The following is a 17,832-nucleotide window of genomic DNA, read 5'->3' as shown; positions in this document are numbered from 1 at the left end:
CTCTCTCTCTCTCTCTCACACACACACACACACACAGACACAGACATATATACACACAAATGCATACACAAAGACATATAAAACTCTAGTTTCATCCTTGACCTCCAATCCTGTGTCACCAACTTCCTTTTAGACATTTGAGATTTCATCCTGCAGGCATCTCAAATTGAACATATCCAAAAGAGTACTCACAAGCTTTTCCACCACACCCTACTTCACCTTCCTAACCTTGCCATTCCTGTGTATCACTATTCTTCTAGTCTTCCAGGTTCCCAACCTCAGGGACCCCTTCAATTCTTCCTTCTCTCTCAACTCATGCTTCAGTTGCGAAATCTGCTCAATTCTAATACCAACATTCTCCCTCCTCCTTCCCCCCCAAAACACAGGCCATGATAAAATCATTTGTATTTATATAATGTTTTATATCATTATCTCATCCAAACTTCAGGATAATCTAGTGTGGAAGAGGTTTAAAAGTATCATTTGTCTTTCTCCTTTTCCATGGAAAACAAACTTAGGTTAATAAGAAAAAGAGTTTGCATCAACATAGCACATTATGTTTTTAAATGGGCTTTCCTTATAAAAGCCCTATGAGGTAGGTAACGCAAATATTTTTATTCTCCTTTTATTAATCAGGAAACTGTGACTCAGGTTTCTCCTAAAGGCTTATAGTTAGCAAATTACAAGGCTGAACTCAAAAACTCTACCTTCTGACTCCAAGTGTAGAGAGCTCTTGACACAATCTGCTGCTGTCTCTGAGTAACAGCAGCAGTAGATGTTTGAAGAGCTAAGAAATCTATTTTTACTTTGCCTCCTAACCAATAGCAAAAGATACTCAGAAGCTGATTAAAAAAATATGGTTCAGGGAGTAACAGGGTTAAAAAACTCTGAATATAGTAGTTGCATTAGTGCTAAGTTTTAAAAATGCTAATTCAATTTTATTTACGAGGCAAAACATAATTACATTTAAATTTGAGGGAACAGAATTTAATTCTTATTAATGACAGAAAGACTGAGCGAGATGCTTTCATGCCACAGAAATTGTCTTATGTTCATGGATGGGAAAGAAAATTAGATTCTGTACCAAGCACCCACCCCAGTATGAACTTCATTTATGCAGAAAGAATTGTTACTTCTTAGGAAGCTTTAGATTCTCATCCAAGAAAGCACCAAGATCCAATTAAACATCAAAGGAAAAACCCTAATCTATCAGGTTGGGATATTTATACATAGATACATTTGAGGAAGGGGCAGGAGGAAGATAGAATTTCATACCAGGAATAACATCCATTGAGGTTTGACATTTCAGGCTCTGCTCCCGGACAGCAAATGACAATTTAATATCAAGTTCAGAATAATAAATATCAGAGATTGACACTGGCATAAAGGAAGAAAAGGAGAAAGTGAAAGAGGAAGAAAAGATAGAAGAAACACAAAAGGAATGTAGAAGTGATATGTGGGGGGAGGGGAGTAGAAGGGTGTAGATACAAATGTGATGGTCAGCCTTTCTCACTGAATCAAAGGAGGGAAGAAATAGGGGAGAAAAAAAGAAGTAAATGAGACCATTACATAAATGTACTTTCTCTTTCTCTTTTGTCTTCTCTTTCTTTTTTCTTTTTCTATCTATTAAACAAATATTATTATTTCTACCTCTACAATATCCTACAGCTTCTCCTCTCAGCTTACATAGTCACCACCTTAATTTTGGTCCTTATTATCTCTCACCTTGACCATTGCAGTGACCCCTGATAGGTCTACCTGAAGTCTTTTCCTTCTCTGTTTTCCTTCTCCATGTAGCTATGAGTCATTTTTCTGAAGTACTGATCTGATCTTGTCCCTCCCCTATTCAACAAACTCTAGTCATCCCCTGTGGCCTCTCAGATCAAACATTAATTCTGTGTTTGACTTTTAAAGCCCTTCACAATCCAGTCCCAATTGCTTTTTACATTCTATATTACTCCTCTCCTCAAATTCTACAGTCCAGCCAAGTCAGCCTTCCTTCTCTTGCTCACATATATTTCGTATCTTATTTCTGGTCCCTTTGCCTAGATGCATTCCTTCCTTTATCTCTTTGCCTTATAGAATTTCTCCCTTTCTTCCAGAAGCCAGTCGAGGCTTCAATGAAACCTTCAGTGATCATCCAGCAACTTGGGCTCTCTCTTCCCAACTACTTTATATTTGTTTTGTATTTTTTCAAAAAAATCAAATTTTTTTTTATTCTATATTCTCTCCCTTGATCAAATCATTATATCACCCTTGTGATGTCATTGATTCTTTTCAAGAACAAAGGACAAGCAACAACAACAAGAATATAACCCCCATGAGAGGAGGGATTGTTTTTGTTCTTTTGTCTTCATAATCCCCAGTATTATGGCATGCCGTAGGTATTTGATATATGCTTCTTGATTGAAGACCCCTATATAAGCTTTAAGACTCTTCCCTTGGTACTCTCTCTCCCCTTTGGACATTTCATCTGCTCTCGTGGTTTCCATTTATTACTTCTTTTTATTTTTTGGCAAGGCAGTGGGATTAAGTGACTTGTCTAAGGTTACACAGCTAAGAAAGTATGAAGTATCTGAGGCTGGATGTGAACTCAGGTCCTCCTGACTCCAGGGCCAGTGCTCTATCCACTGTGCCATCTAGTTGCCCCCGCCATTTATTACTTCTATATAGATAACTTCTATATGTGACCCTCAGTTTCTTCATCTATAAAATGAGGAGGATTGGACCAGATTATCATAAGGATTTGACCATGTCCCTCTCCTCAAAAAAGTCTGTGGTGACTTTCCATGGACTGTAGGATGAAAGATTAAAGGTAAATTTTGGCATTCAAGGACCTCCATAATCTGGCTCCACCCAATCTTTTGAATCTTATTTCATATTAGTTTCCTTTATGCTTCTTTTTACAGACAAACCAGACTAATTTGTTGTTGTTAAATCATTTCATGTGTGTCCAACTCTTCATGACTCCATTTGGGGGTTTTCTTGGCAAAGATACTAGAATGATTTGCCATTTCTCTCTCCAATTCATTTGACAGATAAGGAAACTGAAGCAAACAGGGTTAAGTGACTAGTCCATGATCCCCTAGTTACCTAGTGTCTAAAACCAGGTTTGAACTCATGAAGATGAGTCTTCCTGATTTCAGACCTGGAACTCTAACTATGGTAGTACCTTGCTGTCCAATCAGACTAATAGCTATATTGGATCTTTGTATATAAGTGACATTCCTGAAATGGTCTCCTCGACACACCATTATTTCTGAAATATTTCTATCCTTTTGAGGTCCATCTTGGACTCTACCTCCTTCATGTAGCCTTCTCTGATGCCCCTAGCTAATGCTTGCCAAAAAATAGTAGATTTAGAACTGTAATGGAACTTTGAAGCCATCAAATCCAAGTCACGAGAAGGCTGAGGAATAGAGAGGTTAAGTGACTCACTCAGGAAAAGCCACATGGTTTGTTAAATGGCCAGCTCTCCCTGGGTTCAAATTCTCTATCCACAGCTCACAAGTTACAGACATGAGCAAGTCACTTAACAGACTATACATCTCAGGTAATTCATCCTTACATTACTGTGTCATGAGGTCAATTCTTTATGTGTCTTCAAAGCACTCTCAAAAAGTGACTAGATTCAAAAGTTCCTTTGAGGTGAGTGTTCAGAACCAACTTTATGCTTATGTGACAGGTATTGATGAATTGGGCTTTCAGGGCATCAAAAACTAGAAACGGAGGGAAGGGAAGTGGCTATAAAACAACAGCTAATTATGAGCCTAGTAATTTTTAAAAAGCTCTTTAAGAAACCTGTAGTGACCATTGTCTTTCTTTCAAATGATTGGGTTCTTCACTGTTTTCTAGTCCCAGGTCATGTGAGGATGTTTAACAGGATAAAATCAATAATAGCATCATGGTTCTTTTTAATAAGACACTGGAGTTCTTGAAGGTGTGACTTGCCCATTGGGTATTCATGAAGGGGGTGATTTGCCCAATGGAGATTTTTAAAGGTGTGATTTGTCTATTGGAGGTTCATGAAGATTGTGATTTACCCACTGGAAGATCTTGAAGGTGTGATTTGTCTTTTGGAGGTTTGTGAAGGTTGTGATTTGCCCATTGGAGGTTGCTGAAGGTTGTGATTTGTCCATTGGAGGGGGCAGAGCAGGGTCTAGAACCTGATCCCCTAACTTCCAGGCCAGTGTTCCTTCCATTATTAATCCTGTCACATCTTAAGTAGCGGACACACAAGCTCTCCTTAATTCAGGGCTCAGGAATGCTGTCCTTAATAGAGTCATTCTAATTGGAAAGTAATATGGCCTCAAATTAAGTATATTAGCATAGGTTATACATAGGTTATACAAGCATTAGCATTATCCAGGAGCTCCCAGGGTGAAGTACTTCTTTAAAGGCTTTCAGTCAGAGCAGGGGTCAGGACGCCTACCGTTGATGCACTGGAGTCCTCTTTGTTGATTAGTTTGAAAGGTTTCTGGGTAATCTTAAATGAGTTAAAATGTAGTGTGACTGGGGGCGGCTAGGTGGCACAGTGGATAAAGCACCGGCCCTGGAGTCAGGAGTGCCTGGGTTCAAATCTGGTCTCAGACACTTAATAATGACCTAGCTGTGTGTGGCCTTGGGCAAGCCACTTGACCCCATTTGCCTTGCAAAAAACTAAAAAGGAAAACAACAACAGCAACAACAAACATAGTATGGTTGAAAGGTTAATTAGCTTTGTATATTCAGAAGCATGTTTCGTGGCAGGGCCTCCAATACTCCAACAGCATGTACAAAAGCTTCATCATGTGGGGAGATCGCCCTCACTTTTCCTTAGTGCCTAAGTGATCTTTATTGTTCTGCTTGGGTTTGACCTCTTTCCTTCTCATTTCTGCCCTTTCTCTCAGCCTTGTGCTCTCCCTCAATACTGGGGAAGGTGAGGGGAAGAGGAGAAAGAAAAAAATTCAACAAACACTAACTGGGGAACCTGGAGTATTTGTAGTCTTTGAGTTGGATTTAATATAACCATTGTTAGTTAACATTCGGTGGACAGACCAGCAAAAACTCTGTAATATAAGGACTATGGGAATGTAGTACCTGTGCCTCAATTTACTTTTTTTCTAAAATGAGGTAACCAGACTTCATGATCTACATTTACTGGTTAGGTGAGCCTGGTTAATTTAGAAGCCCCACTTATTCACTTGGAAATTGTGAATAATAAAAAAAAAAACGAAGTGATTGTGAGGGTCTTAGGATAATAAATTAGATCTTCAAAGGACCTGTGAAGTCATTGAGCCCATTCCTACCTCTGCTATTTTACAGATAAGGAAACTGAGGTCTAGAGACCTTAAATGACTCACATGGAGTCCCTTAGGTAATAGTGGCAGAATTAGGTTTCAAACTCAGGTTTTCTAAATCCTGGTCTGGGGTAATTCTCTCTCTCTCTCTCTCTTAACTCCCTTATAAGGGAAACAAACCAAATAAAAGTGGAAACATTTTGTGGACAGCTTCCTTCTATCTTTGATATTCTGGGTTAGGACTAAGGTTAGAGCTTAGGATAAAGGTTGGGTCAGTTATATACTATTATGTGAGCTAAGATCTCTTATACATAATGCATGAAAGACCTGTTAGGTAAGTGGAGCAGTTACCATTCAATCAGCAATTTTTTTTTTAAATGCTTGCTATGTACAGATAGCTATGGTCAGAACTGGAGAAGATGGAAAGTGTAGAAAAGACAGCCCTTAGAACCCTTTCCCATCCCCCAGGGAGCTTCCAGATTGTAGTAAAGGATGCTAAAACACAAACATAGGTGACTATGATGGACCAGCTTATGTGATAAGCACATCTGAGAAGTACCAGACAGCATGGGTTGTGAAAATCTCCTGGTTCTCCTGGCAGTTCTGCTGGGTCAGTCCTCAGGCCAGTATTTTTGTGCTTCTTTTCCCAGAGCTGAAATGGAGACAAATGGAATTAGATAATTTGCCCACAGTCCCAGAGCTGAGAAGTGATAGAATCAAGATTCAAAGCCACATTAGGAGCTTCTAAGACCAATAACGGCTCTGCTCTCCCCCCCGCCATCAGCTTCTCATATAGGAGAGACCTTTTTCATGCCCCTTTCCCTTGACATAGACCATCCTCACCCAATCTTTACTCTTCATATTTCTCCTGTGGTTATTTTCTGGAGATGGCAACCATTAAGAATGGACATTTTGGTAGCTCTTTAACTATATCCGTACTGTGTACCAATATCTTGAACTCAATATTTGAACCTTATAACAACCCTGTCAGGTAGATATTATAGGGACTTTTAAAAAAAATTTTAAATATTTTTTAAATCATGATTTTATAGATGAGGCAATGGAGACAAGTGAACTTAATAGTTTTTGGTTAATATAGCTGGAATTTATCAGCAAAAGAATCTGAATTCAGGTCTTCCTGACTCCAAGTAAAAATATAATAATGACAATAATAATTATAGTGATAATTCACATTTACAAAAGGACTTTGAGATTTGTAAAGTGCTTTTAAATCTTTACTTCACTTTATACTCATGGCAACTCCAGGAGATTATTATTCCCATTTTATAGATGAGGAAACTGAGGCAAAGAGAAAGTATACGTGACTTGTCCAGGATCATATGGCTAGTAAGTATCTGAGACAGGATTTGAATTCAGGTATTCCTGAAATATGCCACATTGTTTCTTTAGTGAATAAGTATTTATGAATGAATGAACAAATAAAAATTCATTAAGTGCTTAGCTTATGCTTAGATATGGAGGATATAAATACAAATGTACAATCTGGGACCATTCTGAAACATATGGTCTAATAGGGGAGTTATAGTCAGTAACCTACTATGTTTTGCTGTACTGTGATAGAACACAAAGCAGTTTAAGACTCAGTCCCTCCTCTCAAGCAGCCAGTGGTCTGGTTGGTGGAGCAATGATAAAGTGGAAATAATTAGAGAACAATAGTGGGAAGATCTCCATTTCATCATGTTACTCCATGAGACAATTTTTTGGCCACCCATGAAACTCCATTTCAATATCCTATAGTCATTCTTGGTATTTTTACCTGTTCAATTGCAAAGTTCATGCAAATTCTACTTGTTCTAAAAACAGAGATTATGATATAATGGTCAATATTCTAGGAGCTGGCTTTGTAATATGAAATTCTACCAAACATCATATATAAAATCACAGTACTATCTTACCTTTATATAGCATTTTAAGGTCTACTGAGTACTTTTCTTCACAACAGTTCTATTCATGCAAGAATTATAATTTCCCCATTTTATAGAGGAGGAAATTGAGGCTACAGAGAAAAGAAAGGTACTCAAAAATTATCTAGTCCAGGGTTCTTAAACTGTGAGCTTGTAGATAGATTGCAAAAGGATCCAAAAATTTGTTGGGGGAAATAGTTGCAGCCTCATTTAAATATAACTGGTTTCTTTTGCCATTTTGAGTATTTTATTTAATTCATTTAAACTAAACAGCTGGATGGCACCATAGATGGAGCACAAACCCTGGAAACAGGAAAACGAGTTCAAATCCAGCCTTAGACACTTACTAGTTGTATAACCTTCAGCAAGTCACTTAACCCAGATTGCTATTATTAATAATAATAATGATGATGATGATAACAATAATTCTGAGAAGGGATTTAGTTGATTACCAAAGAAGTCCATAAGACAAAATAGGTGGAAAATTGTAGCCTCTCATTTCACAAATGAAAAAAAAAAAAAACCAAAATCCAGGAAAGTTAATCACCTTTCTGAGATGACATAAGTCATAAAGAACAGAACTGATATTTTAACCTGCCTGTAATCTCAGTTCTTCTTTTTAAAGCTTCTCAAGATCACTCTTTGTGCTCTCAGCTCTGAGTACAGAATAGTTTCACCAAATCTCACATTTTAGCACCAAATTCTGAGTCATTAAAAGATTCAGCAGAGGAGAAATGTGATCTCATATCTGCTTTCCCTCCTCATGAATTTTAGAAAAAAATTCCATCTGCATCCATTCTCTTCAAGTTGGAAGCTCTTGGCTGTGGAGCTTGTGCCTCTGCCGGGTCAAGTTCAGGGCATCTTCACAAGTGGAAGTGATTTGATGGGAAAATTATGCAGATCTCTTTCCCATTTGGGAGCAGTGACTCCTTCTCCTACCAACGTTTTTAATGAACAGGATTGAGAAAATAAGTTCAGACGAATTAAAACATTGCCTTAATAGACCATGGACTTCATAAGTGCTTGTGGGGCAATTAGCATCTGCTACGATGAAGTGGGAGGACTTTTTTCCCCTTTTTGTATATACTGCAATGTTCATTTAACCAAGAGGCTTAGCTTCACTGCTTTCCTGTCACCCTTAGCCCTATAGGCAAGAAATGTGTTGAGTCCTCTTACCTGTTATAGCAGCTTGGAAGTCTAGAATGACATTCAGTCTGGGTTTGGATCCAGTTTAAGACATTCACTAAACGTGTGATCCTGAACAATTCAAATTTGTTGTGGGATCACAGACACCACAAAGCTTTAGAGCTGGTACAGATCTCTTATTGTTTGTTGTTATTATTCAAGTATTTCAGCTGTGTCTTGTTCTTTATGACTCCATTTTTAGGGTTTTCTCTGCAAAGATGGTGTTGCCATTTTCTTCTCCAGCTTATTGTACATATGAGGAAACTAAGGCAAAAGAGTTAAGTAATTTGCTTAGGATCACCTTTGATGTTATCAAACCCAAGATCCCCTTTTTACAGATGAAGAAACTGAGGCCCAGAAATAGGAAACTTGTGCAAGATCATTCAGTAGAGACAGGATTCAAACCCACTTCCTCTGGTTCCTAATCTCATGCCTTTTCCACCATACTACAGTGTCTTCCAATCAAGGAAAACACAGGAGATAATGTATATAAAACATTTTGCAAACTCTAACATATCAATGAGAGAGATTATTAATGCTCAAATCCTAGACTGTTGGGGTTGAAAGTAGCCTAGGAACTCATTGTCCAGCCTATATCTGAGTAGGTACAACATCCTTGACAAGTCTAGCTGCCTCTAGGGGAATCCCCTGTCTCTTAAAAAAGTCTTCCATTTTGGGAACACATCTAAGAGTCTGAAAGTTCTTTTTTCTGTTGAGCCTCAGTACCTCACTGTAATTTTTTGTCCATTGAACCTAATGTATTGCTCTGATATATCACTACCTTGTTTGAAATCTTATAATAACATTTTCAAATCCTTAAGTTGGCATTCAAGGCTATTAACAATCTTATGCCACTTCTCTTCCCAGCCATATTTCAAAATATGCTAGACATCCTTTTTTCCCATGAAGTTTTCCATGGCCCCCCAGACTTCAGCTAGATGGATTTTCTCTCTTTTTCTTAGAGCTCTCGGAGCAATTTGCTTATTATACCATTCCCATACACTTATCCCTCTGCTTCCTTATATTAGTATTATTTCTCTCAATAATCTGTATCCCCAACATTCTGTATAGATCCGTGTCCATAATGAAGGAATATTTGTTGAGAGATCTGCTGGCCACAGAGGCTTCTACTGATCCAAATAACAATCAGTGACATCTGTGAATGAATGAAAATATCTATTAAGCATTTAATATGCTTAATATGTTGAGTACTGAGGATACAAATAGAAAAAGAAAAAAGAAAAAGTACCTGCCCTCAAGAAACTTGTAATCTAATAGCAGGAGGCAGTGCATAATTGGTTATATAACTCAATGAGTAATTTTGGGGCCAAGGAAAGCATGGGAGTGATAGGTAAGTGGAGACATAGAATAATGGTAGTGTTGACCTGATCTTTGTTCCCCCAGCTAGAGATGGAAAAAAAATTGGAGAGTTGGGAGCTGTATATAGAATGAAGATGGTCAGAGATTTCATTTGGTCTTCTTAACTTCCCTATGAAATAAGTACTATATTCATTTTTTCATTCCCATTTTACAGAAGAACAGACTAAAGCTCAGAAATGTCATATAACATACTCAACTAGTTGGTGTCAGAAGGAAAATTTCCATATGGTTTAGGTAGTAAATTGACCAGATGTGTTGAGCCTCACTCTTTGAGTCTTTCCAGAGGATTCTTCAAGGCCCTCCTGTATACCCTTAGGTTACATTAATTACAGTCTCAACTTGAGGGTGAGAACATTATGCCTTTTTTCCTCGTGTTGTTTTTCTTTCCTTGAAAGTGGAAAATTTCATCTGGTTCCCAGATCAGAAGCAAACTTGTCAAGTCTGTGGTTTAAAAAAAAATAAAAAACCTCAAAGTTCTTAAATTATTGAAGTCATGAGTTAAATTCATGCAGTGAACGCATGGTCAACAGACAATCCAGTCCACCTGCTTTAAACATGTTCCTGCCACTGTGTTAGGATAATAATTTTGAAAACATTTACAGAAGAAATTTAGCTAAGGTGCTCCATGTTATAAGAAAAGGGGTTTTATCTTTTGGCAAAGAAACACAACTTATCAAGATCCAAAAGAACATGGCCCTATGAAGGTGAAATCCTATACTTAGGAAAGTCAAAACTTTACATTTGTACAACTCAGATCCTGCTATTCAGGTTGTATGTAAAATGCTTGGATTTAGAACTATGAGGACTCCTAGAGACATCCTTTTCAAAAAATCCTTATTTTTGCAATTAGGGAACTTGAGGCCCATAAAAGTGGGACTTTTAAATAAATTCATTAAATATGAAAAATTAAGATAGTACCTACTTCCCAAGAGTTTATATTTTGATAAAAGAAGAGAATACATAAGTTGAAACTAGAAATGGTAGGGAAGAGGAATAAGAGTACCCTAGTTGGGGCAAAGGTATAAATGAGTAAATGGAGAATCAGCCCAGGCAAGGGTGAAGTGAGCCTGCCTAGGGCATCTCAAGAAGTAATGAACCAGAGTAGGAAGTCTCCAGTCAGAAGAGAGGACTCCAGGGTGAAAGTTTATTAGGAGTGAGAAAAACTAGAAAACATCCAGAAGACAGAGAATTCTAGAGAATGAGTCAAATGGAGTGATCTTGAGAATAAGGAATAGTATCCTCAAATAGAGTACCAAAAATAAAACCAGTGACCTCAGTGATCTATACATAAATGCTCAAAGTATGAGTATCAGAGAAAGTGAACCAGACTTGTTAACACTGCTTCTTACTGTGAAACTTGATGAAGAATTTCCCTTCTTTGGAAAATAATCCCTTTCTGTAAAATGAGGTGAGAGAACTAGATGAGCTTTCCAGCACCTTCTAATTCTAAACCACTGTGTTCTCTGTCCTATGGTTCTAGCTCAAACATAGTCCCTTTAAGGCCCTTTCTACCCATTCTGTGATTCTTGGATCCCAGGTGTTCCGTCCTCTTTTCAGATCATTGCTCTTCTCCATCTAGGCAGCCCAAAAGGCCCATCTGTTAATGAAAACTAAGACCCCAACAGGGTTTGATCTTTTCTATTAGCACCCCATAAATATGAAGGCTCCTCCTGATCAGACCTCAGCCATTAAAGTCTGGAATGGAGGAGGGAACCCCAGCTTGTAAAATTCTAATGCAGGGAGCAGATGTCCTCAGAGCAGCCTAATGAGAAGTTGCAGGAGGAATGCTATGAATTAAATGAGAAGCTTAAAGAAATATTTAGATGGAAGATTCCTCTGACTCCACAGGTAGTGTAACCAAACCATGTGTGAGAATTTGCCTGAAGGGTTGAGTTTTGAGCTAGGATCTGACTTGAATGCAACAGAGGAACTCAGAACAAAAACACTGCCAGCTGTAGAAGAGGTCTCTGAGTTTTATTACCAAGGCAAAGAATGCCAACTGGCTGATGCCTTCTGGGCCCTGCAACCCCTGGACAGTAGCAGTTTTGTTCCATACAGTCCATGAGGTTAGCAGAGGTGCAGACTGTTGACAAAATAAGCAGTCACAAATGCCTAGAATACATTCGTTCAAAGTCTGATGACACCTCAGCTCTGAGGTACCTTGGTGACCTGGGATAGACCTATGTCTAAAAGGTCAAGGTCTCCCATTGTGTCCAGGTCTATTCCAATTATATCAGGCCACTGGGATCAGATGTTTCTGGAAGCGATGGTGAGACTGGTGTCTTTGCACAATACTCCCTCACTTTAATACAAATTATGTGACAGCACTTCCTTGATATCATGGTCTTTTTCAAGATTGAAGGACAACTTACTATTCATTCATTCATCCATTCTTCCAATAGAGATTTGGTGCTTACCATATCCAGATGATTGATCCAGGGATGCAGAGTTGGGATAAGACATAGTTCCTGTTCTCGTGAATCTTATATTCTAATGAAAGCTCATATCTATATTACTTAGATAAATGGTATAGTGGATAGGGTGCTGGACTTGGAATCAGGAGCACTCATCTTCATGAGTTCAAATCCAGACTCAGACACTTATTAATTCTGTGACCCTAGGCAAGTCATTTAACTCTGTTTGCCTCAGTTTCCTCAGCTGTAAAAGGGGCTGGAGAAGAAAATGGGAATCCACCCTAGTAGCTCTGCCAAGAAAACCCCAAATAAAGTCATGAAGAGTCAGACACCTCTCTCCCTTCTTTGGGACTCATAATCCCCTTCTGTAAAATAAGGGTTAGCTCACCTTTGGGCAAGCAGAATCCTCCTATTTTAATTTGACTCACCATCTTGATTATTACTTTTCTTCTTGGAGCTCTTGTTTCCTTATCCACAAGCTGAATGGATAGGAACAAATGGCCATCAAGTTCTTTCCATTCTGTGTTTCATTCATCATGAGGGGTAGTTGTTTGGGAGAAGAACTAGTCTTATTTTACTAGGTTTACTTATTTACTATTTTATTTATTCACTGGAGGGCAGGACTTGGAATAATACAGAGACATATTTTTTCAATTCCATGTAAAAAAGAATATCCCAATATGCATCTGTCCAATAGTCGAATGGATTGTGTCTGAAAATAGTCAATTTCTCATTCAAATGAAGTATGGATTCATCAATTAGTCATCATTTAAGTATTTACAAACCTTCTAAGTTTCCTCATTGGTTTTCCTGTCTGTATCTCGTTTCGGTGTGGTTGTTTGCATGATCTCTTCCATCAACCTGTGAGTTCCTTGAGAACAGGGACTGGGTTGAGTATTTATATTCCCGGCACTCACTCAACCTATTGTCTAGCACTAGGAAGATGCTTAATAAAAGCTTGTTGACTCACTAGAATCTTTTTAGACAGCAGTCTGTTAGTCATTTATCCTTGTTTCAGTGGTTCTGTTGTTGGACATATAACCAAATCAAACAAAAGCTAGTTCTTTAAAGATTTCCATGGCAGTACATTATTTTGAATTGCAAAACATGTGAAAATAATAGAAATGTCCCATCATAAAATAGTGTTTAAATAAATTGCAGTACATTAATGTAAGAGAATATTATAATGCAATTAAGGTTAAAAGTATGATGACTACAAAGGATCTGGAAAGATCTTTAAGTAATGCAAATTTCCTTAAAAAGCAGAAGCAGAAAAATGAAGACTATATTCACTGTAAGAAGTAAGTAGAAAGCCTCTCAGAGCCTCAGTTGCATAACCAAGCACTTAGCTCAGCAATCTTTGTGCCTAAAGGGAGTATAAAGGGTCTCAGTACCTAGATTTATTGATTCAAATTTAATGTTCTTTCCATTAGACTATCCCACCACTATACATTGTTTTACAATGACAGTTATAGCAATTATATAGTTCTTTAAGATTTCCATAATAATTTACAAATATTATCTCATTTGATCCTTGCCTCAGCCTTAGGGGCTAAGGGCTGTTATTATCCCTGCTCTACAACTGAGGAAACTGAGACAAATAGGCTAACTGACTTGCTCAGGGTCATGCAGCAAGTGTCTGAGGTCAATTTTGAACTCAGACCTTTCTGATTTTAGAACCAGTGCTCTATCTATTTAACTCTCCAGCTTCCCCAGAAATAGCCAGTTGAGAAAGCAAGTGAAAGTTGTCTTTCTATACTGGGGGTGACCAAATTAAAACTGGCCTTGTTTAAAGTCTCTTCAGCAGGGTTAAAAGGGAATGCAAACTTTTTTGATAGAAAATATTCTGCCTGTAGGTTTACACCTCACTTAACAGATTTACTCTTTGCTGATGACTTTGACACCAAAAGCAGGCATCCAAAGAATACCCTGAGCTTGGCAAATGAATGACCATCACTTCTCTCCCCGCCACCTTCTTCCCTGAAACTTGCTGATTGTAACACCAACTCTGTCCCTGGGTCAAAACAAACCTGAGGATCATTATAGATAGAATAGTAAAGAGAAGAGAAGAAGAGGGGAGAGGAGGAAGAAAGAAGAGAAAGGGGGGCAAGAGAAGAAAAGAGGGGAAGGAAAGAAAGAAGGAAAGAGAAGTGAGGAGAGAGAAAGGGAAGGATGAAGAGGAGGGAGAGAGAATATTGGCTAAAGGGGGAGGAAGGCTAAGTTAGTGCCTCTTGTGTGTCCTCCTTCTTCTTAGGGGAACCTCAAGTACTTTGACAGATGTGTGCAAAGATAGAGGTCATTTTCAGTTTTGGAGAACCCCTCTCCTTCCTTGGGCCAGGAAATGTATAAACACTTTCCTCAGGAGTCAGATCCACAGCAGCCCTCACCTTACATCTAAGCAAAATCATCTTGTAAGAGAAGTCTCTCCACCTGATTGAAATTTTTAACCTGTTCACATATTTGGGGTTCTGTTAATTGGAGTGTTGCAAACAAACAAACTCACTCACTCACTCCAAGTCGTGTGAAGCATTCAAACAGGCCAGGCCTTGGATTAAATTCAGAAAATACACAAGCTAGCTGTACCTGTGAACTGGAATAACTGTTATATATACCTGCATATAGACGAAACCAAGCCTTCTGGGCTGCCTATCATAGAACCAGAAGGACCGTGGGGCTCTAAGACATTTAGAATGTCTTATCATTCATATCATATCACTCACCCCTACAGAATATTAATTTCTATTTCATTTTTGTCTTTGTAACCCCAGTGCCTAGGGCTCTACTCTAAATAGGGACCCCACAGAGAAGGCCAAATGTATTGGGGAAAGTGGTCCACTGATTTCATTGCTATAGAGAACTCCCAGGTGAAGAAATTCCTTCTACATATGCAAGTCAGTTCTTGGGCCAAGGGCCTTTCCACTATCTCTCTGTGTCTGGCTCTCATTTACAGGATGATGACCCATAGGATCATACATTAGAGATGGAGAGAGCCTCCTCAGTCATAAAGTCCAATCCTTTCATATGCAGATAAGGAAACTGAGGTCCAAAGAAGTCATACCAGTGAAAACTAAAAAGGATATAAGGTCTCTTTCCTATTTTTGAAGCCTTTGTTGCTGTAACCAACTCTCACAACCAGAGCATAAGATCCTAGAACTCAGTAGGGATCTCTAACCATCTAGACCAAAAATCTCATTTTACAAGTGAGGAAACTGAGGAACAAGAATATTAAGTGACTAACCCAGGATCTCACAACTAGTGCCTTAGGTAAGATTTGAACCCGACTCCTCTTGACTCCAAGTTCTATTTCCTCTCCCACATGCTGCCTCTAAGGAGATTCTATTAACTTTTTTAAAGTCTTTTGTTCAATATCAAGATAGAATATAGACTCCTTCTAGGCCAGCAATGATAATTTGAGCCAAAGGCAGACTTGCTTTTATTAAAGGGTCAAAAAGAATTTGATTCAAGATAAATTAGAGGTGTCACAATCAACACAGAGCCACAAATCAATTCAACCTAGATATATTAAACCCTTCCTACATTGAGGAAACCTTACTTGATACTGTGATACAAAAGGTGGATCACCTAGACCTTGTCTACAAGGAATTTAAGAATTTCAAGGATATAACATGTGCAAGAATAGTTATGAAATAACATTGAATACAAATTCAGCAAAGATTGAAAGCCTGGCCAAAAAATAAAAAAAGACTGAAGGAAATAATGAGAGTTCACTTTGAGCTTGGTGGATTGTATCTAGGAAAGACCAAGGAAAGCTTCGGTGTTATCTGAAGTGATATAACTGAAGGAAGAACAGAAAGTCAACAGTTGATTTGTGGAAGGCAGGTCTCCAAGAGTGGGGAATAGCATGTATAATCATAGGTGGTAGGAGAAGGTAGAAGGAGCTCAGGGGATGGTCAGAATTCCTGCTTGCCAGAAAGGGAAGAAGACTGAAATAAAATAGTAAAACCCAGATGAAAAGAGCAGTTTATCAACTCTGGGTACCAAGATAGAAGAAACAAAGTAGCTCAGATCATGGAACAGACAAAATATTTTATATATTCTCAGAAGACAGTGTGATTAGTGAAAGCATGGTCAATTGGGAGATCAAGCTTAAGGTCCAGCCGCCTTTTCCTAACCACGTGACCTAAGAACTTCTCTCAGAACTTTGCTGAGTCTCAGATTCCTCATCCATAAAATGAAAATAATCCTCCAAGACTTCTCACTCCCTTTCTCTCCTTCCCCCACTTTCAATGGCGAGGGCAAGTTTTAGAAAAGGAAACAGTGCAAATAGAACCCCTGGTTAAATGTGACACAGACTTTGTCATCCCTTAACTTTATTATCAGTGATTCATCTCTGGATTGTTTACATGCAGCCAATTTTTAATTAAATTTGACTTTCCTCACATCTGTTCAGAAGGGCTTTTCCCCCTTGGAATTGGCAACACAAAAGTTTACTGAGTCAGACTTGTCCATTTGGAAAAGATAAAAGAGTGAGGGAAATTGAAGAGAAAAAGGGGAAAGTCAGCTGCCCCTTGGATTTGTATTGTCCCAGGGGATGTGTTAGCAACCTCAAGAGATTCCTTTCATTCCTGTAATGCTAGGAAGTAATGGGTGACTGCTTTTTTTGGAGAGCAACATTCTGGATTTTTTTCCTCATTCCTCCTTCTCACACTGACTTCTCCCTCTTCCTCTCCTCCCCTTCCCCATTTCTGCCCTATCTCTTGATTCCCAACCCCCCCCCCCCCCCACAGAGATCTGTGCTTCGGACTGTGGAGGCCATGGAGTCTGCGTGGGAGGCACCTGTCGCTGTGAGGATGGCTGGATGGGGTCAACCTGCGATCAGAGGGCATGTCACCCTCGTTGTAATGAGCACGGGACCTGCCGGGATGGCAAGTGTGAATGCAGCCCTGGCTGGAATGGAGAACATTGCACCATTGGTGAGGGGGACAGGAAAGCGACCTTTAAAGGCATTGTGAGGCCGGGAGTGTGGGGGGGGTGGCGATGGGTGGGAGATAGAGGAAGCATGTCTCATTGGGTCTTTGTGATGTGGTGTGGCATGAGCGCCTCTCCTTGTGGGTTTCATATCTCCCATTGTCCATCTTCATGTGAGACTGCAGCAGGAATGTCCTCTCATTGAGTGATGCCATCAGCTTTTTCATTTACTCATTAAAAGTGCACAGCACTAATTCTCCTCGTTCCCCAACACCACCACCCACCATCATGCTCTTCACTAAGGCACAGTGGTATCATAGAAAGAGTTTTGGGTCTGGAGTCATCCTTGGCTGACACCAGTTTTGTGACTCTGAAAAACACTCTTTGTGATTTGGCTATCTCACTTGGAACATGGAGGCAATTATATATAACATATGTACTTCACAAAGTGTAGTTGGAAAGATCAAATGAGATTAAACTTGTCAAGCACTTTGTAAAACAAAAATATGAGCAATTATTATTAAATTCTGCTAACATTTATTGAGCATGTATACAGAATTCTTTCTCAGATTGCAGATTGAATAGTTGAGGAGCCCTATTTAATTGGAAGGAGTTGAGGAAAAGGTAAATCTTACATGTATTTCTTAAGCACTCAGCAAGAAAAGAAGTCAGAGAGAGATCTGGTTTAAGACTTCAGTCCTTGTCCTCTAAGAGCTAAAT

At 38.9% G+C, this 17,832-nt stretch overlaps 1 protein-coding gene across 7 annotated transcripts in view; it reads left to right on the top strand.

The window, feature by feature from the left end:
• Positions 1–17,832, top strand: part of TENM4 (teneurin transmembrane protein 4) — a 1,252,272-nt gene that overhangs the window by 1,064,042 nt on the left and 170,398 nt on the right. For all 7 annotated transcript variants that reach the window (XM_074216997.1, XM_074217000.1, XM_074216995.1 and 4 more), the window contains one exon: positions 16,932–17,117. In XM_074216997.1, the coding sequence (XP_074073098.1) occupies positions 16,932–17,117 (186 nt within the window). The remainder of the gene's footprint in view (positions 1–16,931; positions 17,118–17,832) is intronic.

The sequence above is a fragment of the Macrotis lagotis genome, chromosome 1 (assembly GCF_037893015.1).
Source record: "Macrotis lagotis isolate mMagLag1 chromosome 1, bilby.v1.9.chrom.fasta, whole genome shotgun sequence".
NCBI lineage: Eukaryota > Metazoa > Chordata > Mammalia > Peramelemorphia > Peramelidae > Macrotis > Macrotis lagotis.
The sequence above is the reverse complement of the archived record's forward strand: the minus strand, read 5'-3'. Positions and strand labels throughout refer to the sequence as shown.